Source organism: Phascolarctos cinereus, unplaced genomic scaffold (assembly GCF_003287225.1).
Source record: "Phascolarctos cinereus isolate Bilbo 61053 unplaced genomic scaffold, phaCin_HiC Scaffold_8;HRSCAF=390, whole genome shotgun sequence".
NCBI classification, from domain to species: Eukaryota; Metazoa; Chordata; class Mammalia; order Diprotodontia; family Phascolarctidae; genus Phascolarctos; species Phascolarctos cinereus.
The window spans coordinates 1,408,402-1,435,878 of record NW_027556291.1 but is presented as its reverse complement, the minus strand read 5'-3'; the positions used below and the strand labels follow the sequence as shown (position 1 = coordinate 1,435,878).

General features: G+C 48.0%; 1 protein-coding gene across 1 annotated transcript; it reads left to right on the top strand.

Annotated features, from left to right (window-relative positions):
• The first annotated feature begins 455 nt into the window (after nucleotides 1–455).
• Nucleotides 456–24,881, top strand: LOC144454990 (uncharacterized). Its single transcript, XM_078147807.1, has 3 exons — nucleotides 456–1,008; nucleotides 19,925–20,080; nucleotides 24,215–24,881. Exons 1-3 carry the CDS (start codon nucleotides 916–918, stop codon nucleotides 24,413–24,415), a joined length of 450 nt encoding a protein of 149 aa, XP_078003933.1. The 5' UTR covers nucleotides 456–915; the 3' UTR covers nucleotides 24,416–24,881.
• Nucleotides 24,882–27,477: the final 2,596 nt, after the last annotated feature.

Below are 27,477 nucleotides of genomic sequence, written 5' to 3'. Positions count from 1 at the left end.
TGGGAGTCCAGTGTGGACTGGGAGAGCAGCCCCATAGCAGCTGTGTTATAGGGGAAGGTGGTGAGATGTCCAAAAGGCAGGGCAGGACATTTGCATAGAAATGAGGCAGGTGAATCCAGGATATCTGATGAGGTCCCTAAGAGAGTGTTCAGAACCTCGTGAGCCCATGACCTTGAATGGGAAAAAAGACATCATTATTTTCACTGAACTCTAACTGCAATTTCATATTTCTTTCAATTTAAAAAAAAAATCCTTTCTGAGAAAGGGCCCATCAACTTCTTTGACAGACTGCCAAAGGGAGGCCATAACACAAAAAAGGTGAAGACCTGTGATGTATTGAGAGAAAAGGAGAGGACCCATCCCAGAACCCACAGCAGGAAGGACATGGTCGGCGAGCCTGGCTGCAGAGGAAACCCAAGCTCACACTAGAGAGGGAGGAGCATCTGGGAGAAAGGGCTGAGCAACAGCGCCAAAGGTTATGCAGAAGCTGGGGATGAGGACTGAGAAAAGGCCATTGGAAAGAGCCAGACTCCCAAAGGTTGGGAAGGGAGTGGAAGGTAAGAAAGCGGAGGCAGCCACTGGACACCGCTTATCCAGAACTCGGTCTAAGAAAGAGGAAGGAAGATACCAGCAGGCAGGTCGAGGGCTATCTGTCCAAACTGGGCTGCAGCTGAGAGCAGGCAGTGAAATCCTGCAGAATCAGAGACTCTCCGAACTCCAAAATGTCTGAGCTGGGAGAGCTCTCAAGCTTCCCGAACTCAGAACACAGAAGGGGAGAGTCGGGAGGAAGCTCGAAGTCCATCCAGTCTAGGTCCTCAAGTGTGGCCTTTTGACTGAACCCAAACTTCACAGGGCAAAGCCCCTTAGTCTGATGACCAAGACATTGAGGCCCAGGGAAGGGAAAGGTCACTCCGGATGTTAGGGGCAGAGCCTGTTCTGACCGCAATCTGTTCTCCCGATCCTCTTTCTGCTGAAATCCCAGGACACCTGGTCTCCCAGCAACAGCAGGTAGGCTAAGAACTTCATCAGGCTTATTTGCTGGGGTTTCCTCAGCATCACAAGGCTCAGGGTGGTGAAAATGGTGATGGTGATGAGGAGGGAGAGGGGGAGGGGAGGGGAGCGCACCATTCTGCAGGCTCAGTTTCCCAGATTCTGTTCTCCAGCAAATGCTCGGCTGCAGAGGCCATAGGCCTAGCAGGAGGCCTGCTTCCTCTCCCAGCTCTCACTCCCTCCCTGCCACCTGTTTCCTCCTCCCTGCTGGGCCCCTTCCCCTCCTAGCCTCCAGTTTCCCCTCCTGTCACTTCAGATGAGTCCTGCCCTCCAACAGCCCCTCCTTGAGGAGTTGGGTTACCAAAGGGCTTAGGCATCTGAGGGCAAGCCCAAGTCAGCACAACTCGGGCCAGGGGCACAAGGAAGGAAAGCCTGGCCTTGGCCCTGGCCCCATCCCCTGTCCCCAAGTGGCCAGAGACCTTATTCCTCCTCCAGATGAATGCCACCTAGCCACCATCTCTACCACGCACCCACCAGACCCTTTTAAGCCTGGGCCCCAACCCTTCTCAAAAGACCATCCTAGAGTCCCCTAAGCAAGGAAAAGTGTCAAGGAACTGGACAGTTTGAAAGAGAAGAGAAGGGGGAAATTGGGAAGGCAGGTGCTTGGCTCTGGCCCCAAATTCTTGTTGCCCTGAGAGCCTAAGGGTGCCCCAGAACAGGAACTGCCCTCAGCTGCCTGTTCAATTGTCCAAACTCGGCTGCTGTTCTCAGACTTATTGCACCTGTGATCCCAGGAACATAGGTCTAGGGTTGGAAGGAGCCTTAGATGCCCCTCATTTTACAGGTGAAGAAACTGAGGCACAGAGAGGTTACCTGACTTAGCCAGGGCCACACAGCTAGTAAAAGGACAAAAGGCTGTGGGGGGAAATAGGAGTCAGAAGCCAGGTCTCATCCTAGCAGAAGGGGCCGGGGTGGGGGGGCCGGGAAGGAGGGGATGTTGTATAATTTGTGTCTCCTTACATGTGCCTGTGGCACAGACCTGACCCTCCTTTCCCCCCTCCAAGGTCATCAGGGGTTGGGAGGGAATAAGAGCCCAGTGACTGGAACATGAGGAAGCCACTGGGCAAGGTAGAAAGACTCTAGGAGGGGGAGCCATCCTGCCTCGTCTTTCCCCTCTCTATGCCTCAGTTTCCTAATTTGTAAAAGATGTCTAAGGTTTCATTTGCCACTTCCCTGAAAATCTGGCTTTGGGCCTTCATCCTTACATGAATTCTTACCCGTCCTTGCCTTACCCATCTAGCAACATGTCCAACCTGCCCTTTCTCAGTAGCCTTGGGTCCTCATTGCAATTCTCTGGTTTCTGCTGTTTCCTTCTAGCCTCAGATTCAGAGGCCATCAGAGCTGGGGGGCCCTTAGAACAGAGGCTGTCAGAGCTTGGGGGCCCTTAGAACAGAGGCTGTCAGAGCTGTGGGGCCCTTAGAACAGAGGCCGTCAGACCTGGGGACATGGGGGACACCTAAGGATCATTCAGTTCAAACTCCTTATCTTAAGAGATGAAGAAACTGAGACCCAGTGAATAAGAGGGGCTTACCTAAGGTAGCCCAATGCCTCCCCTCACCTCTCTGGCTCTGTTCTCAGCTGTTTCCTGTCAATCTCTCTCATCCAGCCCAACCCAGATGTACAGTGTCAAATATTACACTTTCCCAGAGTCCACATGTATACTGAAGACACGTAAGCTCTGCTGCATTAATTCTAACAAATATGTAATGGGGAGGGAGGAGCAGAGAGTAGAGGTTGAAGGTTCACACTTGCCCCTCCTTGAACAAGGGAACTTCTGAAGAGTAGAAAAGGCCCTGCATGAAATGGATCTGAGGGAATGCTATCCTTGGTATTGGGTGATCAGTCTCCAGAGATGCAGCTTTGAGCATCTTTAGGTCTGGGTTGGCCTCCATTTGGAGGTCTCCTCTTCCAAGCGGACAAATACAGGCAGCTTAGCTAGACAGCAGCTGCCACTCCCCCCCTTCTTTCCCAGTCTCCTGCTTTGGAGGAGGGGAGAAGAGGTGGTGTGAGGAGTAATCTGAGCCCCTTCTCCCCAGAAACAGGACCCCTCCTGGGCTGACCCATCAATGATTCATGTCAGCAAACACTCAGAGAAGGCGGCCTCTCAGCTCAGTGGGAGTCCAGTGTGAGACCACTGCTAAATGACTTGTGAGCCCTTGGCATGGGCCACTGGCCTGAACCAAAGGACACAGTTGGCAGATGGGGTTCAGTTCAGGGGCCACATTTTAGAAAGCATGCCCAGAGAAGGGTGACCAGGAGATGAGGGGAAGAGGACAGATTTATACTGCTTGGCCACTCCCAGTTACCTCAGGAGGACATGAGCCGTCCATCTCTGAAGGCCTTCAGTCACCTGTAGGGGATGTAGAAGAAACTCCAGGTCAGGACCCAGATGACCTTAAGTCCTTTCTAACTGAGATTTTATGGAATTTAGGAGCGGGACACGACACAACCTGGGTAGCATTTCTACTTCTGCCTAGCCCTGACCTCTGGTGCCTCTTGTCTTTCTCCCTCTTCTTCCCCCTCTTAGTATCTCCTTCTCTAGAATTTAGGGTACAGTATGTGACTAGGGAACAGAGAGAAACTGCCTCAGGTGTAGAGAGCTAACTCATGAACTGGTCCTTCCAGGAGCTACCCTAACCATTGAGTGAGCCATTCACCCAATGCTTGCTCCATAGGAAGACCTACCTCCATCTGCTGGGAAGAGCCTGGGTTTACCTCCAGGGTTGGTCCTTAAAGGCAGTCAGCCTGCCCTCCCACCTGGGATACCTAAGGCCAGAGATGAAAGCTGTATCTCCTGTCCCTAAGCACACTTGACCCAGGAGTTTTTCACCTTTCTTGTGTCGTAACCACTTGGCCAGTCTAGGGAAGAATTCCATGAACCTTTTCTCAAAGTCATGTTAAATGCATGAAACAAAATGCATAGAATTACAATGGAATCCAATTCTATTGAAATATTATTTTAAAAAAATAAGGTTAAGAACTCAATCTAGTCTATTCCCCCCCTAAAGGAACCTCAAAAGAAAAATGTTTCAGGAATGTGATAGTCAAGCTCCAGAGCCCTTACAGCAAAGAAAAAAATACTACAAGCATTCAGAAAGAAGTAATTCAAATACCAAGGAAGCAGTCAGGATCCCAGAAGACCCAGCAGCTTCTACTAAAAACCAGAAAAGATCTTGGAATGCAATATGCCAAAAGGCAAGAGAAAGAGGTTTACAATTAAAAATAACTTACCCTACAAAATTGAATGCAATACTTCAGGGGGGAAACGGACCTTAAAGGGAATAGAAGGTTTATTAAGTACTTCTGATGAAAAGACCAGAACTGCTTTGAAATATAAGCACAAGAGTACAGAGAAACCTAGAATGGTCAATTCATTTGCACATTTGAAAGGGGTTGTATGAGGATATAGGTCTAACATTCTAATAGGAGGAGAGGAAATAAGTGTTCCCTCAGACCCTTATTATCTTCAATGAGTCCTGAGGGAGTTCAATAAAGAAAACAAAGGTCTTAGGGCTGGACTGATTCTATTCCTCTTCCCTCCCTTCCTGTTCCTAGCCATCTACTCTCTCCTTTTCTCATTCCTCTCACTTCTACCTTTCCAGCCCCACCTCCCCACGCTACTGCCCATGCCCCTTTCCTTCCTTCCTCCTCACCAATCCACAGACGCTTCTGGCACTTGTCTTCTCTTTCCCCACCTGGAGCCTCTTTCCCCTGAATAATGAGATTTCTTCTGGAGGGAGGGAGCTCAGCTAGGCAGTGAAGCAGGGACCATCCTGTAGGATGATCCAGTCTGGCAGGCTCCATGGGGAATGTCCTTTGAACATTGTCCCACCCCACCCCCTGCCATCATTCTCAAAGAAATTGATGGCTTCTCCATCCCTCCAGAGATCAGAGGGCTGATGGCACAGGTTGGGGAAGGTCTCCCCTTCTCCCTAGCTTTCCCACCTTGTTCCTTAGCAGCACACCATCAGCTGGTATAGGCACCGACCCCTGGGCACCACAGAAGTCTCTCATTGGCCCTGAGGCCTAGCCAGGTTGGAAGGAGGACAGTGACCTTGAGTGACCAGAGGCACCTTTCTGCCAGCTCTTTCTAGGGGGACAGAAAAAGTGAGGGAGCCCACCCCGGGAGTTCACGTGGCTTTCTAAGCATTTCAAGTTGACCTTGTGCAGTTTCCTGTCCTCAAAGGGCTCTGGGTGTCACTTTCTAGTATTACCCAAACCCAGCCCCCTGGTTCATAAGGGAAAGGACACTGGTGTGAGTGGCAGAGGACCATGGTTAGAGACCCCTCAGAAGAGGAAAGAGAGGCCCAGAGAGGGCAAGGGGCTTGCTTCAGGCCACCCAGCTAGTGAGTAGTGGTGGAGGGGAATAGGGGGGACTCAAGCCCTTTGCACATTCACCAGATGGCCATGGCACTTCTGGTTTCCATGCAGCCTGCAGACAATGGAGTGGGATTCAGAGGGACCTGGCCTCAAATCCTGCCTTAGCCACTTCCCTGGGGCTGTGACCTTGGGCAAGACCCTTCACTTTTCTGGGCCTGTTTTCTCCTCAGTAAAATGGAGGTCAACACTTACTCAGCCATTCATTAGTTTGTGGAAGGGCTTGAAGGAGACAGGGAGCATGAGAGGTCTCTGGGCCAGAACTCACTCTAAAAATGTGAGTGCTTCTTCTTCCTGGGGGCTCCCCAGAATCCTTCTGGTGGTGCCTTCCAGTGGCTCTTCCCCCCCAACACTGAGATGGGCTCTCTGCCAGGGCACCGAGGCCAGCCAGCTGCAGCAGCAGCAGCTTCCTTCCCATTTCTGAACACGGCTCCTCTTTTCTGGGCTCAAAAACCCACTGTTCACATTGTTCACCAGCCCAGTCATGAAACCTTATCTGTTCTGGTAGCAATGTGCATGTGGGTCTGCTGAGCACCACCTTTCAGCAGGAAGTAGGATGTGGCTGCCAGCTCTGGAGGGGTGGGGAGAGGGTAGGAGCCTGCCAGCTGAGGAGAGAGGGAAAGAAGGAGGAGGAGAGGAAGAGAAGAAAGGGGGAATGGAGAGGAAGGCAAGGGAAAAGGGGGAGAAGGAAGAGCAGGGGAAGAAGATAATAGGTGAGACAGGGGTGAGGGAAAGGAGACAAGTCTGGAACACTCTTTCAAACATCCTCCTGATGAGCTGCCCCATGCTGAGACAGCGCCAGGCATGGCAGGGGTGCCAGGGGCCCCTCATCCTGCTGAACATTCTGTGTGGCTCTTCACAATGTTCTCAATCTGCTCCATGGTTCAGGAGGAAGCCCTGGGGCCAGTGACGAGGAGGGATGACTCAAAGAAAAGGAGTCCATGAAGAGGCCCCATTTGGGCCAGGAAGTAGAGTTGGAGAGCATCATCCAGAGAAGAGGGGACTGGCAGGGCAGGAAACAGGTTCTGGCCTAGCTCAGCACCCAGGCCACTCCCCAAAGGACACCCCAAGCCCCCAGTGGCCTGACAGGCAAGTCCTGGATTCCTCAGCAGCAGCTTTGGGCCTCCTTTCTCTCAAGGGACTAAGAATGGCCCTGGCTCTACCGGGAAGTTCTTTAAGAAGCCCTTTGTGACTTGGTTTGCAGGCATTCTCCAAGACACACTAGGCCAGTGTGTGGCAGCATCTGCCCCGACTGCACTCAGTGTCAGGAAAGTCATTCCTGGAGGTGCAAAGCCAAGAAGGAAGAGAGAAAGGGACAGGGGAGGGGGAGTCAAAGGAAGTGGGGGGATCCCTAAGGCTTAGATAATAGCTCTGGAGGTCCAACTACCTGGGAGCTCGTTTTTTTTGCCAACAAAAACATTGAGGGTATGCAGTTACTCATGGCAAAAACAATGCAATGCTTTGAAGGCAATGCCAGTTTGGCAGGCATTGGGCCAGGGCCAGGGGCCTGGGCCGCCTGAGATCTCCTATGGGGCGGGGGGGGTCAGCAACTCAATGCCTCTGTAACAGCAGAAGCCCCTTTGAAAGAAAGGAGCTGGAATCTCTGCCCCCACCCCACCCTCTCGAAAGGCCCAATGGCCCACAAAGAGCCCTGCGTTGGAGTCAGGCCATTGTCACGAGCTAGCCCTGTGATGGGCTGGGGGGGGGGCAGAAGACAATTCATTGAGGTGGTCTCCCAGATCCCCTCCAATTCTGGCATTCTCTGCTCTCTTCCATGGTCCCTTTCAGCTCTGACATTCCGTGTTCTCAGGTCCCTACCAGCTTTGAAAATGCTAGTTTTATCAACAGCTCAGGCTAGAAGAGATCACAGCAAGTCTTTCCAGTCTGGGCTATATTCCATAGTCCATAGTCCATAGTCCATATTCTACATTCCATAACATCAGAGATGGAAGGGACTCTAGACCCCTCAGAGGAAGGAGATATTCTTAGCTCCACTTTACAAATGTAACAAGGGTGACTGTAGAGGCAGCTTCCATCTTTGTGGCTTCAGGAGCCTAGCACACAGCATTTAACCAATCGTCCCTGGGGATATCTGAAGATGGCTGGCTAGATCTCTCCCACATCACCACTTCAAGAAATGATCAAGAAACCAAATGAGAAACAATAGTAAGTGACTTCTTCCAACCCAGAAATGCACAAAAAGTCAGCCAGAAGCCCACAGGAAACAGGAAAGAAGCATCCACAAAGCACCAAAGCATAGCATCTCCAGAGGGTGCCTTAGATTGCTCCTTAGACAATTAGGAAATGGTTCACTCAGCACCCTTCCCCCACTGTCCACCAAATGTGGAATCCAAGAACCAAAAGAGAAAATAACTGATGGGAAATGCAGAAATGAAAGACAATCCAAGGGAAGAGAAGCAAAAAGCAATGACTTTAAAAGAAAACATGATCTTCACATGAATAACACTTAGTGATAGCAAAGACAGTCTGTGTTGAGACAACTTAAGGATTAAAGAACATGAAACATCGAAAAACCTAGACACCATGATGCAAAAACTCCCCAGAACTTCTGACCACAGAAAACAAAGTGCCAATAAAAATAATCCACAGGTTACCTTCAGAAGAAAACCAAAATGCAAGACATACAGTGGTTCAATTGAACAATTGCCATGCAAGTGACCAGGAAAAGAAACTCAAATAACAAGACTATTCTGCACCCACCAGAAATGGCAAGAAGGAATGGAATAATGTGCTTAGTGCTCTGAAGAATAAAGGAGCTCAAAATGTGACCAAAGGTGACCTACCCTGCAAATCAGAGCTTAACTCTCTTGAAATATTTTATATGTTATTTGTTTCCAATTACATGTAAAAACAATTTTTAACATTGTTTTTAAATTTTGAGTTGCAAATTCCCTCCTTCCCTCTCTTCCCCTCCACCCTCCTTGAGAAGGCAAGAAATTTAATATTGATTATACATGTGAAGTCATACAAAGCATATTTCCACCTTAGTCATGTTGCAAAAGAAAACACCGACAAAAAAAGATGAGAAAAATAAAGAAAGCCAAGAAAGTATGCTTCGATCTGTACTCAGAATTCATCTGTTCTTTTTCTGGAGGTGGATAGCACTTTTCATCATGAGTCCTTTGGAATTGTCTTGGATCATTGAATTGCTGAAAATAGCTAAGTCATTCACAGTTGATCATTGTACAATATTACTCTGTACAATGTTCTCCTGGTTCTTCTTGCTTCACTTTGCATCAGTTCATGTAAGTCTTTCCAGGTTTCTCTGAAGTCCACCTGCTCATCATTTTGGAGACTATTAATGAATAGTCTGGGCCCAGGGAGGAGATATTATGGTAAATTGGGAGGGGGAAGAATCATCAAGGAGAGGGCAAAAGTCAACAAGGAATTGCACAATCAGGGATATTGGAAAATTCCTATGGGGCAATAACCTCTGTATCACTTCTAGGAACGGATATTTCTAAGAGTAAGGCAGAATAGAAAAGGGAGTCAGGGCAAGGAGCAAGATCTACAAGGCAATAGCACAGAAACTGTTTTTAAAAGGAAACCCAAAAGATGCCTTAGAAGCTTTAATTCCGTGAAGAATACAGAGACTAAAGAAGAATTAAATAAGTTTAAGGGCCAAGAATCAAAGAACAAAAGACTAGGATAGATAGAAAGGGAAGAGAAATAATGAAGAGAGAGGAAAAATCCTTTTCAGAAGAAGGTACAGAAAATGGAATTATTAAAACAAAGCAACTTGAAGGGGAGGAGAGGATGAAGGATTTCACTTGACTATACTTAACTGACAGAAAAAGAAAGAGGGGAAGAATTAAATAACTAGATAAATGGAAAAAAGAAAAAGGAACTAAACTCCCAAACTAGGGAAAGGGAAAATTAAGGAGAGTGAGGAAACAGGAAAGTGGGCTTAAGAGGGAAGGGAACAGCCAGTGGGAATAGGATTGCCTTAAAGGGGCAGCTAGATGGTGCTGCAGTGGATAAAGGGCCAGGCCTGGAGTCAAGAAGACTCATCTTCATAAGGTCAAATCTGGCCTCAGACACTTTCTAATTGTGAGACCCTGGGCAAGTCACTTAATCCTGTTTGCCTCAGTTTCCTTATCTGTAAAAATGGCCTGGAGAAGGAAATGGCAAACCACTCAAGTATCTTTGCCAAGGAAAACCCCCAAATGTGGTCACAAAGAGTCAGACATGACTGAAATGACTGAACAAAAGTGTATTAAGCTAAAATAACCGAAGAGACAAAGTACTGTGTTTACAGAGAAAAGGGGAGGGGCAATCCTAATTTGGAAAAAAAAAATAACAAATATTAGAGACAAAAAGAGGAAAATATAAACCTAATTTTCATAACTTTAAATGCAAATGGATTAAACAATCCAATAAAATGAAAAAGAATGATATCTCGGATAAGAAAACAAAACCTTACAATGTGCTGCTTACAAGAAATTTTTAAAAATTAAGATATACACAGAACAAAAATGAGGACATGGGAAAAAATTGACTATGTGAATCCAAAAAAGTCAGAGTTGAAAACATACTATCAACAAGGCAAAAACAAACATTCATAACATAAAAAGGCATAAACAAAGGAAACTGCATTATGCTGAAAGGAGCCATAGGCAATAAATGAATATCAATATTACACTTCTGTGCTCCACATGCCTTAATATTTAAATTCATAAAGGAAATATAAACTGAACTGTAAGAAGATAAAGACAGTAACACAATAATGGCAGGAGATTGAAATATCCCTCTCTCCATTTTGCATAAGTCTAACAGAAAGAAAAACAAAAGAGAAAATACGGACCTGAACAAATTGCTGGAAAAACTCGAGCTGTAAGACTTATAGCATCTTCTAAATGAGGTTGCTAAAGAATATGCACATTTCTAAGAGCCATATGGAACTTTTAGAAAAATTGACCATATATTAGGGCATAGAGATATTGCAAACAAACGTAAAAAGGCAGAAATAGTAAACACATCATTTACAGACCATAACTCAATAAAAATGGTAATCTGTTCAGGGAACATAAACAAAAGACACAGACCCAAACAGTCACTTAACAATGAGATCCTAAATAATGAGCAGTTCAAAGAACAACTGATAGAAACAATTAATAATTATTTGAAAGAAAATAACGATGTGACAACATACCAAAATTTCTGGGAGGCAGCCAAAGCAAAACTCAGGGGGAAAAGCATATTCTGACACACATATAGTAACAAAAAAGAAAAGATTAATGAACTGAAAATACATCTTAAAATTATAAAGACAACAAATAAACAAATGTAAAATAATCTCAGAAGAGGAGATATTTAAACATTATAAGAGATATAGATAAACTGGAAACAAATATATATATATATATATATATATGTAAGTTAAATAAAACTAAAATTTGGTGCTTTGAAAAGATTAATAAAATTGTTATACTTTTAAGCCAATCTGATAAAAAAAAAAAAAAAAGAGGTCAGAAAATCAAATGAACAAAATAGCAAATGAACGAGGTGAAATTATAACAAAACCAAAAGAAATAAAATGAATTATCAGAACCTATTACATAGTTATATGCTAATAAAACTAAGAACACAAAAGATATATAGGAATGCTTTCAAAAATGCAGTGATGATAATGATAATAGAATTTGTCTAATGTTTTTTAAGGTTTGCAAAGCACTTTACAAATATATCTCATAATAATCCTAACAAAAACCCTGGGAGGTAGGTGCTGTTATTATCCCTATTTTACAGATGAGAAAACTGAGGCAGGCAGCAGTGAAGTGACTTTCCCAGCACCATACAGCTAGTAAATGTTTGAAGCATGATTCAAACTCAGGTCTCCCTGTCATATCCAGTGCTCTATCCACTGTGCCACCTATTGCCTCAAATAGTAAACACCTAAACTGAGACCAAATAGAAATATTAAATAATCCAATCTCAGGGGAAAAAATGAAGCTAGCTGTAAAGGAACTATGACAAGGAATCAATATCTGGTCCTGATGGATTCATAGGAGAATTCTACCAAACTTTAAAAAACATATGATATGCATACTGCACAAATTATTCTCAAAAATTGAGAGGGACCCCTACTAGATCCCTTTGCTGAGACAAATTTAGTCCTAATAGCTAAACCTGGGAAAGATAAAACAGAGGAGAACTATAGACCAATATCATTAATGAATCTTGATTGAAAACTTTTCAATAAAATCCTGTCAAACATATGCCACAAAGTCCTTCAATACACTCAAGTTGCATTTGTAAAAGGGATGTGAGGACAGCTCAACATCAGGAACACAATAGACATATTTAATCATACGAAAAACAAAACATTCAAAACCACATGATTGCCTTAAGTATAACATTCATTTACTATGTAGAACATCTACATAGCGTAGGCACAGAAAGACCTTCTTTGATATCATAAAAGTACATTTTTATGATATCAAAAAAGTATTTTATAAGCTAAATAAGTATCATGCGCAATGAGAAAGAGAAGGTGTCGGGGGGGAGGGGAATGAGCATTTATGAAGTGCTTTCATGTGCTGAGTGCTTTACAAATATGATCTCATTAGATCCTCACAACTTTGTAAGGTAGGTGTTATTGTTATCCCCATTTTAGAGTTAAAGAAAATGAGGCAGACCAAGGTTAAGTGACTTGCTCAGGGTCACAAAGCTAGTAAGTGTCTGAGGCAGAATTCGACCTCAAGTCTTCTTGATTCCAGGTCCAGCACTCTGTCTGGTGAAATAGCTACCTATAATGGGGATACACTGGAAACTTCAGGAACATCTGGATTCAGATTCTGCCAGAGATACTTACTATGTGTGTGAGCTGGGCAAGTCACTTAACCTCTTTAGAAACTTTCCCAATAAATATAGGAGAAAAGCGAAGATACCCACTGTCTTCACTATATTTGATAGAGTTCTAGAAACTCTAGCAAAGCAATAATAAGACAAGAGGAAGAAATTAAAGACATGAAGACAAGCAAAAACAACATTATCTCTGTTTGCTGATGATAGAAAATCCTAGGGAAGCAGCAGAGATCCTAATGAAACAATTAATAGTTTCAGCAGTGTCATACCACAAAGGAAACCCTCAAAAATCAAAAGCATTTCTATGAAATAACAAACTCCAAGAAGCAGCCATAGAAATGACAATCTCGTTCCAAATAACTAACTACAAAATGCATAAACTATCTGGAGCCCAAAAGACTTGGCGAGATTCAATGACAAATAAGAACATTTTCAATAACTGAAGGACTATTGAGTGCCCATGCCTTTTCAGTAGTGTCCTTCATGACCCCATTTGGGGCTTTCTTGACAAAGATACTGGAGTAGTTGGCCATTTCCTTCTCCAGCTCATTTTTCTGAGCTTTGACCACTTACCAAGCGGGGTATGATTTGTAATCTTCTACATTGGTCTCAGTTCTCTCTATTTTGAGAAATGAGGTTTTTATCAGAGAAGAAGGATCACAATAATTTCAAGGAAAATGACACTGAAAGGTCTATGAGCAATGCTTAAATGCTATCTAGTCTAACCTCTGCCATTTTACTGTTGAGGAAACTGAGGCTCAGAGAGTTTGAATGACTAGACCATGGTCACACTAGTAAGAATCAGAAGTGGGATACAAGCCCAGGTCTTCATAGTATGATAGATTTGGATTTGGAAGAGAACTTGGAGGTCATCGAGCCCGGCCCCGTCCTTTTACATATGAGGAAACTGAGGCCCAGAGAGGTTACATGACTTGCCCAGGATCATGCAACTAGTAAAGTATCTGGGATAGGATTTGAAGCAAAGCTCTCTTCTCTAAGCAGAAAAGTAATAGCTGAGCTATAGGTATCAGGCAACATGTTGGCTTATTTTGCTCAATTATCTCTTAATTGCCTCAAGGGATGGTGAGGCTGAAGTCATTAGAAAGGGATAGTCATATTTTTAAAAGCATCCACCAAATTTTTTTAAGGCTGCAGCTTCTCAGTATTATAAGGCAATGTTAGCCTTAACCATCTGGACCTCTTGGAACCAGCCTTTAGTTCTGGAAATACCACAGAAGACATAGCTGAGAAATTAGGTGGACAATAATTAGTGCATAGGTGTGTGTGTGTGTGTGTGTGTGTGTGTGTGTGTGTGTGTGTGATCATCCATGGCCTGGATTGTCTTAACCTCTCTTTCCAAAATACACACGCACATGTTATGTTGGGGGTGGGGGGAGGGAAGGTCTAAACGAATGGATGAATGCCTGCATCCACATGAAGTCAGTCCTATCTTGCTAAGGATATAATTGAGGGTTTCACAGGGATGTAATTAAGAGGGAGGAGCATGTGATCACTCGCTCCACCATTTAGCAGCAAATGCTTTCTAAATTTTGTGATTGGGGAGGGGGGAGGGAAGGTGGTCATGACAGATAAATGGAAGAATGTTCGCATACAAAACATACGTATCCTAGCAACCTTTAGTGAAGGCCATGGCCCAACCCTGTCTTGGATGAAGGACTAAAATCTGAAGACGAAGTTCTTTTCATTTTTCTCCCAGGCACTTCGAGAACAGAGAACATGTCTTTGGTTGGGTCTCTATGATAGTACTTATGCCATGCTACTCTGTGCCATGCAATGGTCAGTGTTCCCAAAGCAGGTCCTAAGAAATGGCAGCCCCCAAATGACTTTCTGGCTTTCCCCCACATATCTCTGATGTGTGGTGGCCATGCTTCATCTGTTTCCTTTCTTCCCCAGGATTCTAGGGCAATGATTGGTGAGGACACATGGTATAATCTGTTCCCAAATCTCCATTTGGGCATCTTTGAATAATCCAATTGACTGAGAGAGGGCTTCTGTTTGCCAGTTCCTTCTCCAGATCATTTTATAGATGAAAAAATTGAGGCAAACAGGGTGAAGTGACTTGCCCAGGGTCACATAGCTAGGAAGTTTCTGGGCTGGATTTGAACTTGGGAAGAGGAGTATTCCTGACTTCAAGCTCATCACTCTATCCATTGTACTACCTACACTCAATGCAGCATGCCACCTAGCTACCCTAGACCTTATTTAGAGCACACTAAAATCACTCTCCAGAGAGGTGGGGGGGGGTGAGGTGGACTACACAAGATATCTCTTCTAAAACTGGCCTCATTCAGGAAGAAGGGATGAGGTGTCTGGTTCTCCCTTCTTATTCTGATTACAAACTATTTGCATTTCAAAACAAACCTTCAGTTGACTAATTAGGACCACAGGGTGTTCTGGCTAGTGGGGCTGGACTGGCTGGGGTGGAGAGTTGAGTGGAATGGTGCCAAGTAGGAGTCCCCAACCAAGTGAAAGAGTTCAGTGAGCTCACTTACCCCCCCAACTTCCATTACTCTGTGGATGGCTCCCAAATCAAAGTCTGCTGGTAGGACTTATGTCTAACAAGCCTTGGGAGGCTTGAGCTATGATTTCTAAGCATCGTCCAAAAGATGTATGATCTCAGCAGTGTGTATAGATTAGAGCCCATCTATGTCTGCCTTTCCTGTGTAACTCTCATTCACTCCCTCTCCTAAATTAGATGGGGTGGGGGTGGGGGCGCAGGGCGGCAGGGCTGGAGGCTTGCCTTTGCTTTCGAATGACATCTCTAAGGCCCAGCAGTGACATGGGTAATGTCCATCAGCTCCTCTCTCACTCTCACCAGGTGACTGGCCCATTTCCATATTCACTCATCCCTTTCTGGATGACACCCTTTATTCTAGTTCTACAAAATGTCTCATTTGTGAAGTGTCACTGTCTACTTGCCAAGAAACAAAAGGCAACTCAAGGCCATTTCCATGCATAGGATTCCTTAGAGATTGCCAAGGGAGGGAGGAGAGAGAGAGGAAAGCCAAAGAAGGAATGGTGGAGAGTTCCAATATTAGGAGGGAGGGAAGAGGTGAGGATGGAGCAGAGGAATCTGAGAAATAGTCACTAGAAAGATCAGGAAAAAAAAACTGGGAAAGTAGGAAGAGCCCGCCGGGATATTCTGCCCTCTCATCTCTGCCTCCTGGCTTCCTTCAAGACTCAGTCCAATGCCCCAACCTTCCTCTGCGGGGGACCTGGTCTGCAGCTTGTTTGTTCACTGTGAGCTCCATGAGGGCATGGACTGGTTTTGTCAGTAAGAACTTCATGAACACTTGCTGGGCCCAGTGTGTGTTGGGGCGGGGGGTCGACTCGAAGCTTAGCCTTCAGAGAGAGGGGTGGGCCAGAGTTGGAGTAACAAAGCATGCCCTGGACACTCTGAGGTTTCTAGGCTGCTGGGGGAGGGGGATAGGGGACAGGTTAGGCCCCAGAGGGGAAGTGGGATGGTAAAAGAGGAGGTTTATCCCAGACCAGTGCAGACTATGGGCAGGACCATGGAAGGGGGCAGAGCTCACACGGGGCCCTCTCCAAACATGCTTTTTAAACTGCATTTTATTGATGTCTTTTGTGATAACAGTTATAATCGGGGGCAGCTAGGTGGCGCAGTGGATAGAGCTCCAGCCTTGGAGTCAGGAGGACCTGAGTTCAAATCCAACCTCAAATACTTGACACTTACTAGCTGTGTGACCCTGGGCAAATCACTTAACCCTGATTGCCTCACAAAAAGATAAAAAGCAAAAATTAAAAACAAAACCAAAACCCAGTTACAATCAATTAAGGAAAAGAACGCCTCTTCCCCAGTAATAAGCCCCACACCCCCAACAGCGTGGCTAAGCCCGGACTAGAGGCCCCCAATGCTTAGGGCGTTCCCATTCTCCAGGACAAGCCCTCAGAGTTCAGCTGAACTTTCACAGTTGGGTTTCAGTTTTTCGTTTCCCTTTACTGTAACCATTCTTTTGGTTTTGCATAGTTCACTACGCATTAATTCAAACAAATCTGCCTGAGTTTCTCTGAATGCTTCCTCTTTGTCATTTCATACTGCAGAGTAATATCCCGTCATGTCTTGTCATTATGTCTTGGAGAAACCCCTGGTTCTTGAAGGCTATAGCTCAGCACCAAACTCCCATCTGTGGTAAAGCCCAGCCTAGTTAATGACGGAGATGCTCAGTGCCAGCAGGTTTGCACCAGGTCCTGACGACTTTGGCCAGGGCAGCCCATGACAAAAAGACAAACAGAAAATGCCCGTCAGCCCTGAGGATCCCCCTTCCATGTCTGCAGCACCAATGGAAGACTTCCAAAAGGGGGAAGAGGTTGCTTAGAACCACATGATTTTTTTTTCTGCCTGTTGCTTAAATTTAACTTGGCTGTTCGTGCTTGAAATGCCAGCGCGTCACCCTATGACAAATGAGTGGGCATCCTCTTGGAGATACTGAAAGAATCACTGCTGTCAAAGAAAGCAGAAGTCAGAAGGCCTTGGAAGCATGACGAGATGGTGGCCCACAGGTTCACCTTAGAGAGAGAAGCAAAGAAAGGAGTCAGCAGGGCTGGCTCTCAGGCAACACCGTTGCATGGGACATTTGGCCTTTGAGCACTGCAGCCCTCACAATAAGCGTTGGCAAAAAGACTACCATGAAAAGAATTGCAACTTAGGCATCAACAGCTACCACGAAGGATGAAGAAGGAGAAAAAGCACACAAAGAATTTGATGAGTCCTTCCCCATGAAATCAGTGTCGCTTGACGCTTGGTAGCTTTAAAGCAAAGGCAGAATGCAGAAGGATTACAAGAAACCCACCGGCAAAAGCTCTAAGAGCAAAGACAGCCCTGCTTTGGGAATATTAGGGGAAGCCCAGAACAGGGAACCACCAGGAAGGAAGTAGACCCAGCAGGGAGGGAGAACATCTGGACAGTGGAGGGAAGAGCTGCAAGCACTCTACTATTGGAGCTAGAAATCATTATCAGCAAGATGGTAGACCAGACCTCCCAAACATCATAACCTCTCTTCCAGAAGATGCATAACCAGTCAAAGAATTGGGCCTAAGCATCCACAATGGAGAATGCCTGTTGTCCAGCCTGTGACATGCTGCTAGAGAGACAACCAATGAGGCTCACACACAGCCATGTATGTACGCGTGCGTGCATGCATGTATATATGTATGCATGTACGTATGCACATTTGTACATGTTCATGTTTACATTATTATGTATGAAAGCCTTTTCTGGTCTCTACCACCCAACTGCTGGTTCCCTCCCTCTCAAACTACCATGGATTTAACGACTTTATTCACCAGCACATAGCAGATGCTTAATAAACCTTAATGGACTAATTGATTATATTTATGCGGTATCTATTTGCTTGGGTCCTTCTTGCTCCTCCATTCAAAAGTCAGATCCTTGTGAGCAGGGATGATTTTCTCCACAGCCTGAGCACCCAGAGGCGAGAGCCCAGCTAATGTCCAATATTCAATGTCACTTAAAGCATAATCCAATTACCGACCCTTTCAGGTCTCACAAGATTATTTTTACTGAATCAATGATGAAAACCGCAATTATAACATTGAACTGCATGCTCACTTCTATTGGGCATTTTGGTTTCCACTGCTGGATGTTCCATTAGCTGCACAATATCAGGAAGGCTTTGCCTTCTCCTGACCTAAATCCTTCTGTCAGTAATTACAGGCTACGTTTTTCACATCAATATCTTACTGAGGGCATTGTATGGCTGTGAATTGCTCAGAGACTATAGTTTCTGCAGAATGAAAACTGAGTACCACTTGGAGGGACAGTCAAGAGTGAGGCACAGACTGCAACATACAGCAAACAAGAAACCAGGAAAATGAACATGCCAGGGGACAGGAGCTCAGCAGAGACTCATATGATCAAAAGACATGAGTGTAGCTACATCACAACTGGAAGCCACGCAACGTCCAGAGGAAGTAAGGAAGGTCCCCAGCACCTTGGGTGGACCCCTATGGGGATCTTACAGGGGATCATGGACATGAGGGGTTGCAGCTTGCAGTAGTGGAGGGAATAGCGGCATCTTGGATCATGGAGTGGTTTGATCACATACATAGTAAGGTCCCATAATACTCATGCCCCCTCACCCCGTTCTTTCAGCCACTTCCAGGTGATGGAGACCCCTTTTGTTGCCAACATCCTCTAGATTCTGGTGCCCTGAAGTGATGCCCTTTCTTCTCCTCTCCTCTCACCCCAACCAAACCCCACCTCTGTTAAAGACCCTCTTGTCCCTTCAGTATCTCTTCTGCCTTTCATTACCTTCATAGATACCCTTTCCACCTCAGGACTTAGCTGGAGGCTCAAATCACAAGTAACAGAGTGACTGAGAAGCTTTATGCCACCATCCTCTCCCCCAGATAGCCCAGAACACCAGGCTGGGCACATTCCATGCTCTCTGTGTAGCTTTCCTCCCACAGATCCTGTGAGAGGATGGGAAAGTACTCTGAGAAAGTTACATCTTCTATATAGAGGCTTAATTATGGTAATTATTATTCTTGTTAGGGATTTCACATTACTGCGTGTTTGCACAGGGTGCTACTGGCCTTCTGCCACTAGTTCACCTGCCCCAGGGACTATGTTGGTACCAAGGGGCATGCTGGGAACCACCCACACATATCCTATAACCATCCAGATCTCTGTCCCACCCATGACCTGATCTCAGGAGCTAGCATTGCCCACAGGCATTCTGCCTAAGGCCCACCCGTCATGAGATCAATATTGGTGCCAAGTTTATAATGGGAATTATGCCTGCATGCCCCATTACCCCCCTTCCCAAGGCTTGAATGAGATCATGTAGGGAAAGCATTTTATAAACTTGAAAGTACTATAGAAATGTGCATTCCGGTAAGGGCCGAGTGGCCATTCATCGGGCATGTGACAGAAGACAAAGCATTGGACTAGATGGCTGCTGTGAGCCCTTTGGACACTCAAGTTTGGCTGGACCTGGCTTCAGAAAGACTTGAGCTTAAAGCCCCTCTGTGATACTAACTAGCTGTGTGACCAAGGGCATGTACTTAATGGAGCCTTAGTTTCCTCATCTGTAAAACAGACATTATGTCTATACTATCTGCCTTGTAAACATTGAAGCACTTGGAATCAGCACTTTTCACTGACTCTCTGATGTGATGAAGGAAATGTTGGTGCCAAGGGGTATTCCTGATTCCGCCCTCAAGTGCCCCGTCCCCACACAGTACCTGGGGCTGCCCAGAACTTCCTGTGGGCTCAGGGCCATGGCTGGACTACTATTGCCTCTGGGATCATACAGAGAGTCAGGCTCCGGCCTCCCTCCCACCAGCCTCCTTCAGCCTGCCAGGCCAGCCTCCTATCCCCTGGACTCATGGAGCTTTCTTGTAAAACCAACAACCCTGAGCCCCTATAAATTCTCCATTGATTCTGCAGACATTTCCTGCTTTGGGGCTTTCGGGCGGCATCTGCTGGTTTGAAGTTGCGTCTTTATTTGTCCTGAGGGCATCATTACTCTCCACTTTAGCACTTTCCCTGCTCTGTAGTCTTCTCCCAGGCTCCTGCAGAGGAAGAGAAAATTGGTGAAAGAATCATGATTCTGATTGTTATAAATAGATAGATTTCATCTGCATTCTCTTTTTTCCCCTACAGGCTCTGATGAGAAGTGCAGGCAGGGAACGGCTTCAGAACTCCCCCGAGACGAAAGAGCCTTGGCACCTCAGCTTCCTGGTCCCAGGGCCGCCCCAGACAAAGCATCAGCCAAAATCCAGGGCCCCAGGGGTAGTTTCTGCCTCTCTATCTCTCCAGGTAAGAAGGCCCGGACTACCTTAGCCCTAGCCCTAATCTTCCATTGTAAAATGTAGGATAAAAAAGTCTCTACCTCGGCCGAGTTGGGATGCTCAAATGAGATCATCTTGGTAAAAAGTACTTAGCACAGTGCCTGGCACGTAGTAGGCTTATTAAAGCTTCTTCCCTCCCTCGCTCCAATAATACCTCCTCCATGAAGTCTTCCTAGGCTATGTTGGCTCACACTGGCAGTGCCATCTTCCCAGGCGCCATGTTTGGAAATTTGGAGTCATCTTTGATTCGTCGGATCATAGATTGAGAGCTGGAAGACAGATAGATAGATGGATGACGCTTATTAGGGAAAGGGAATAAGCATTTATATGGAGTCTGCAATGTGCCAGGCACTGTGCTAAGAACTTTACAATTATCTAATTTCGTCCTCACAACAACTCTGTTATTATTCCCTTTTTACAGATGGGGAAACTGAGGCAGGCAGAAGTGAAATGAGGAGCTGGTAAATGCCTGAGGTCAGACTCGACCCCAGGTCTTCCTGAATTAGTCTTTTTTGATTCGTATTATTAAATACTTACTATGTGCCAGGCACTGTGCTGAGTACGGGACAAAAGTTTCTCCAAGGGGTTAAGGTTGTAAGTGAGGAGGAGTCAAAGAAGTCTGAAGTCTAAGCCTGAACAAGGCATGGCTCAGGACCTAAGAGGTGATTGAGTCCACTCCAGCCCATATGTCAGATGAAGGTACTGACCAGGGTCACACAGCTAGTAAGTATCTGAGGTAGGATTGGAACCCAGGTCTTACTGACTCCAAGCCCAGGGCTCTTACCCATTGCACCACCAAGCTTCCACATCCAATCAGCTATCAAATCCTGTCCTTTCATCCCCCTTAATACCTGAATACTCTGTCCCTTCCTTTCCAGTCACACCACTAGTATTCCAAACCAGGATCTCTTTTGGCCTTGAATACTGTCATGGAACAGTGCAGAGAGAACCGAAGGAACTAGGTTCAAATCCTGACTCTGCCATCTGCCTACTCCCTATATGACCGTGGACTAGTCAATTCCCCCTTTCCTGGCCCCATTCCCCTCCCCGAAAAGGAGGTCGGTTAGTCTACCCCCCCACACACTTGTCCCCCAAACCGTATCAGTCCTGCCTTCTGCAGCTGGGCTTTCAGCTCTGGAGCCACCTTCTCTGAAGCTCCCCCAGGGTGAATGCTCTCTCCCAGCCAAGCCTCCAGCAATTTGCTTGTCTGTGTGCTGCTTGCACACCACCCCACTGCTAAGAATGGAAGTACCTTAAGGACAGGAATTGTTTCTTTTGGGGCTCCTGCCCCTGGAGTGGGACCTGGCCCCAGTAAGTGTTTAGTGGATGTTCATCAAAATGCAATGAATTGAGGTTCCATCCACACCAAACCCAAGGCTGGATACAGTAGCTGAGTGATTAAAGACATCACACGTAAGAAAACCTTTAGCAATGAAGAAATCTCTGTCAGCCAGTAAGTCATGGAGCATTGATTAAACACCTACTGTATTCCAGGCACTGTGCCAAGCACTGAGGATACAGAAAGAGGCAAAGGCCAGCCCCTGTCCTCAGGGAGCTCCCAGTCTAATGGGGGAGACCACAGGCAAACATACATACAAGCAAGCTCTAGGCAGGACGAATAGGAAATAAGTAATGGAGGGAAGGCCTGGAATGAGGAGGCCTGGGGTAGGCTCCCTGGAGAAGAGGGATAGGGGACAGTGTGAAGTGGGACTCGGCCGAGGCCAGGGAGGTCAGTCGTCGGAGCAGAGGAGGGAGAGCGTTCCAGGCCCAGAGCCCAGAGATGGAGGGGATGGAACAGCCGGGAGGCCAGAGTCACTGGATGGAAGGGGACCAGGGTGGGGGAATGAGGCCCGGCAAGACTGGAAAGGGGGGAGGGGGCAGGGCATAAAGGGCATTGAACGCCAAGGAGACCATCTTGTATTTGCTCCTGGAGGCCCTAGGGAGCCAGTGGAGTCTATTGAGTAGGGGGTGATGATTACTAAGTCCTCAGGGTCTGGCTGCTGACGTGGAGCTTCATAGACAGTGAGACCTGCTCTGAAGAGGGCCATGGGAAGGGATGGGGAAGAACTTCCTCCCTTCACTGCCCACCCTTAGGCACATACACACACACACACACACACACACACACACACACTCCTACACACATACACTCACTCACATACACACATGCACACACATACTCACATACACACTCACACACATACACACACACACACACACACACACACACACACACACACACACTCCTACACACATCCAAGTGGACTAAGATCTGCCTGAGGGTCCTTGGGGCCCTCCCTGGAAGAGTCAGTCCCTCTCCCCAAGCGACCTTGTATTTCCTTCTCTGTGTGGGTAGGTCGTCTGCCCTAGTAGAGGATAAACTCCCTGAGGACAGGGACCATACCAGGGCCTGGGACATAAGAGCCCAGCTCTAGAGTGAGAAGGTAGCTCAGAGGCCATCTGGTCCAACCCCATCCTTTTGCACATGAGGTAACTGAAGTGTGGAGAAGGAAAGGGACTCAGCCAAGGTCACATAGGTAAGCAAGCCTAGTAGGCATTGCAGCTAGGGTCTCCTCCCAGCCAAGGTGTCAGAGGCAGGCCCAGAGCTGGGGAAGGGAACAAGGATCCCTTAGCCTGTGGAAAACAGTAGCCATGTAGTGTCTAAAGGGGCATGAGGTGAATCATGGCAGCTAGGTAGAGACGTGAGTAATGGGGACGAGAGCAGCTTCGTGCAGAGCCCACCTAGGCCAGGGCATGAGCTGAGAGCATTTGTAGCAGCAGGGAGGATTGAGGTTATTTATGAGATGGTAGCGTGTGAGCCCTTCCACTGTGGTACCAAGGCAAGCCAGGGTCCCTTTGCAGGGAGACAGGAGATCAAGGCACCCAGGTGTTCTGGGACGAGCTAAGCGTAGTCTGGCAAGGATGGCAGGGCACATTTCTTCCCTTTTGGTGCCATCTGGTGCTTTCCTCCAAATGCCTGCCATGGTGGGTCTTTCGTTGGGAGTTGTGTGAAGGAGAAAGAACTCACTGCTGGGCACATGGAATAGGTGCTGGAGAGGATGTGGCCAGAGGGCTGCCAAGCAAAGGCCCCAAGAGCGAAGCCCCAGACCCTCTGCTCAGGGGCTTTTGCCAAGGTGCTCCCTCGAAGGGAGACCATGAACCGCCAAAAGATTTTCTCCCGCTGGTGATATGGCAGTTTGTCAATGGGCATGTATGTGCACATGTAGGAATGTGCATGTGCTGCTGCAGGAGGGAAATGTGCATGTGTATGAGCACGTGAAATGTGGAGGGGGGGAGGTGTGTCTGTATGTACCTATGTGTAAATGTGTGTGAAAGCAAGCATTTGTGGAAGAGAGAGACAAGGAGAGGGTGTCCAGCAGCTCAGCCACTGGTAATGTTGTAACAGGAAGGAGTTTGGTTGGCACAAGAGGATTAGCTGGCTAATGTCTTCTGTTTAATGTAAATCAAAGCGCCCATTGAGGTGAGAATGCCATTTGATTTCTTTTTTTTTTTTCCAAATGAAAATCGCTTTTGTTTTGTATCTTTTTGCAACAGAAACCCCCTGTCCAGAGTCTGACTGCGGCTTAACTGTTCAGACTGAGGAATAGAGAAGGCCGTGGGTGCCCCCAGTCCCTCTCAGGCAAGAGCCTCCCTCTCCTGGGGACTGGGGCCTTGCCAGCTTGTGCCGTGGCCAGACACTGCCGCTTAGCCATACAGGTCATCATCATTGTCTTCTGTGTCCGTTTGATTTCATGATTGTGGTTTTGATTTGTGATGGGGAGTGACCTGCCACCGAGGGCTAGGTTCAGCTGGGCCTTCGGGTGAAAGTGGGGCTGCATTGGAAGGAAGCTCTTTGTTAGGCTGAGTGTCATCTATGGGAATTAAAACAAGGGCAGTAATTTGGCTCGGAAGTTCTGTGTTCCAAGCTTTAAGATTTCTCCGTTTCTAACATTCTGTAGCTAAGCCTTTGTCTGCTCTCCAAGGGAAGATGCCTTGTGCTGAAAGAAGCCCGTGATGAGGAGCCCCTTTATCTGGAGGAGGACCACACAACTTGGCTCACGCATGTATGTGGCACTCTTTAGCAACTTCTCCTCTCCCATAGGCCACCCCAGCTCTCAGCTCTCCGCATGGCCTGGGGAACGTTGCTGGTGCTTTTCTTGTTGGAAACGGAGGGACGGCTGCCATCCTGGTGCACAGATATGGGAGGCCGAGATGGTCCTGCTTCCCTTCAGCAATAGCTCTGAAAAGCTACATGGTGCCTGGGACAATTGTGGGCTCTTCGAGGCAGTTGGCTGGTAGGTAAGGCAGTCTGTTGGGGGGCTTTCTTAGGCTCCGCCCCTGAAGCAGCAAGGAGGCAGAGCCCAGAACTGGTTCCCCGATCTTGTCCTTTCCTGGCTGGCTCCGTCTGTGTTTCTGTCTTTGCTCTCTGCCTCTCTCTGCTCAAACCCACACCTGTGGTCCACTGGTCTTTCCTTATCTCCTTCTCCCTCTCCAGGCCTCTGGGGCTTTCTGCCTCAATCTCTCTCCTCCCTAACTGGGCCTTGGTTCTCCCCCAGCCCATTGCTCTGAACCCTCCCCCACCAGCTCAGGCTACAAGTGTCTTGGGCCTCCACCACAATCTCCAGAGCCTGTAACAGGCCCACGAGGAGGAGGCCAATCAGTCTGGGGGGCGTCTCCACCACAGTACTCTGCTGCCATCTGCTGCTCTCTGAGCATTTCCCCACCCACATCTCCTGCCGCTCTCCCCCCACCTGACGGCCCTGCTCCCCACCCGCTGCTTAGCCACTCCCGCAGCAGGAACCAGTTACGTGGAGTGGCAGGCTGAGCCTGCAATCTGCGTGGGCCCCACTCAGGGTGGGCCTGGCTCCCACCTTGCAGCCTGCCTGGTCTCCACAACCTGAACTAGGGTGTGGTAGTGGGGGCAGTAGCCAGGGCCCAGCACTGTGAGTGTGGGGGGTAACTTCTGAGCCTTGGAGCTCAGCAGTGGGGAGACGTGAGGTGCTAGGCAAGGCCTAGTAAAGCCCTCTGTCTCTGCCTCTGTTTCCTTCCCAGATCCTCAGGGAAATGAGGCAGCTGTAATAAGGATGGATGGGGGGGAGTAAGTGTAAGGGAGCTCCCTAGCTGCTTGTGGAGTATTTGCCCTGGGGGGCAGGAAAATGGGGAGATCTCATATCCCCACTGACCTTGTCCTGAGCCCACAGCTCCCCCCTGCCCCCTCCCTTTGCAGAGAAGTATCATTCATTCATTCTTCGTTCAGTGAGTGAGCAATTGCTCCCTTCCTTGATCCCATCCCCCCACCCAAACACACCTGTGCGCGCACTCGTGTGCGCGCGCACACACACACACACACACAGTCAGGACACAGGGGAGCAGAAGGCACCAGAGAGGAATTCACCCTGCCCCCTGACTTTGGATGCCACTAACAGAAAATGTGTCCCCCACCTCAAACCCCATCAGGAAACCTGCCAATGAGCTGGCCCTCGGTAATCACCCCAGCCCTCTCCACCACACTCCTTGCTAGTGCCAGCTGGGACATACGATTTTATCTAGGTGGTCAGGAATCCATCAGGCAGGTGCCCCCTCCTGGCCAGGCAGCCACGCACCCGGCACAAAAAAAGCTTGCTACAGCTGCTCCAGGCTGAGACTCCTCCCAACATTAAGTCTGGAAATGGAAGGTGCCACCGTAGCATTGCCTGTGCATGCCAAGGTCCAAGGCCCCTGTCTCCCTGCTCAGCTCAGGGCAGAGGGCAGCCTGGCATGCCTGCAGCCCAAACTTTCCTCCCCTCCCTCAGTGCTCATGCAGCCTCTTCCCAGCACTAGGGCCCAGGCCCGGGAAGTAGGCCAGGTAGGAGCCCCTTGGGAGGAGGGCCTGCCAGTGTCTGGAAGACGCTGCCCACCCGCCCATGGGCCAGGTCCTGCTCACATCTGCTCCCTCCCTCGCTCCCTCCCCAAACTCTTTCCTCACGCGGCATCTGGGATGGATTAGGAGGCTGGCCCCAGCTCCGGTTCATCCCAGATGTGGATTCCCAAGAATGCACCTCCTCTCTAATTGTCCAGCCCTAACCCCATCCTCTCCCCTCACCCTGCCCCTGCTGAACTCCAGCGAGTCAAGGTCACTCCTTTGCACAGCCCTAGAGGCCAACGATGTGCTGCCATGATCCCAGCTTGTCGTGCTCTGGGGAGGGAGGGCAAAGAGGTTTTAGCCCAGGGGCCCCCATTCCCTGCACACACCCTGTCCCCTGCTGGGGCCCAGCTTAGTCAGTGGGGCCAGGCATTGGGGGGCAATGGGGGGAAGCTCTGGAAAACTCACTAGAGGTGATGGAATCTGGCTCCCCTAATCCCTGGCCCTTCCTGGGAATGCCATTAACCTTCCCAGCCCCACTGATGGGAAGACCAGTTCTCCTGGGGGGGAGGGGGTGCTAGGCCCAGCCCCCCCCCCCCCCCCGCTCTCAGAATTCACAGTCCAGAGCTTTGCTGACAGCGGCGGCTCTTCTGGGGCCCCCAGGCACGGCTGGTAAGCTGTGGTACAGATCCCCTGGCTCTAGGAATTATGAAGGAGGCAGGATGGGGAAGGGCAGGCAACGCTGAACTAAGTACTGGTCTCTGCTGCTTCCAAGCTGTGTGACCTTAAGCAAGTCATTTCACTCCTGTAGGCTGCCTCAGTTTCCACATCTACATAATAAGAGAGTTTGACTAGATGGCTTCTCCAAGGTCCTTCCAGCCTGGATGTTTCCTATTGTGCCCCTCAAGGTCTCTCTCAGCTCACTCACTCTCCGTGCTGAGGTCCTTCCCACTTCTCCAATGTTAGGATCTCGGCTCTGAGGTCCTGGCTTGGTGCATTCAGTGTTCTCTCTGCCCAGGTCCCCAGAGGCTGCACTGCCACTTCCAGGTCTGTTGGGTGTGGCTAGGGGCAGGGTGGGGGAGGTCAGGCTTAGGTTGTCCTAGCTGCCAGGGTCCCACCAACCTGGGATTCCTTTTCTAAAATTCTGAATGGAGAGAAGGGAGAAGAGGAGGCTGGGGAAAGAGGGGAGCACCTTCCTACTCCTCTGCCATGCCTCTTCCGAGAGCTTCCCGAAGCTGAAGGGAAGGGAGGTAAAAACTGGCAAAGAGCTCACCCATTCTACAGATCCTAATGCTTCACTGGAGGGGCAGCTAGGTGGCTCAGTGGATAGAGCACCGGCCCTGAAGTCAGGAGGACCTGAGTTCAAATCCGCCCTCAGACCAAACACTTGACACTTACTAGCTGTGTGACCCTGGGCAAGTCACTTAACCCTAATTGCCTCACCCAAAAAAAACCCCCAAAAACTAATGCTTCACTGGACTGGCCATCTGCCCCCCACCCACATGCCTAAAAAGTAAGGCTGA

Bases quoted from the DNA above. Each gene is read 5' to 3' on its own strand.
- LOC144454990 (XM_078147807.1), top strand. From the start codon at position 916: ATGTTAGGGGCAGAGCCTGTTCTGACCGCAATCTGTTCTCCCGATCCT. The intron at 1,009-19,924 runs GTAGGCTAAGAA...TTTCCCCTACAG, and splicing joins TGGTCTCCCAGCAACAGCAG to GCTCTGATGAGAAGTGCAGG. The intron at 20,081-24,214 runs GTAAGAAGGCCC...CCTCTCCCATAG, and splicing joins CTGCCTCTCTATCTCTCCAG to GCCACCCCAGCTCTCAGCTC.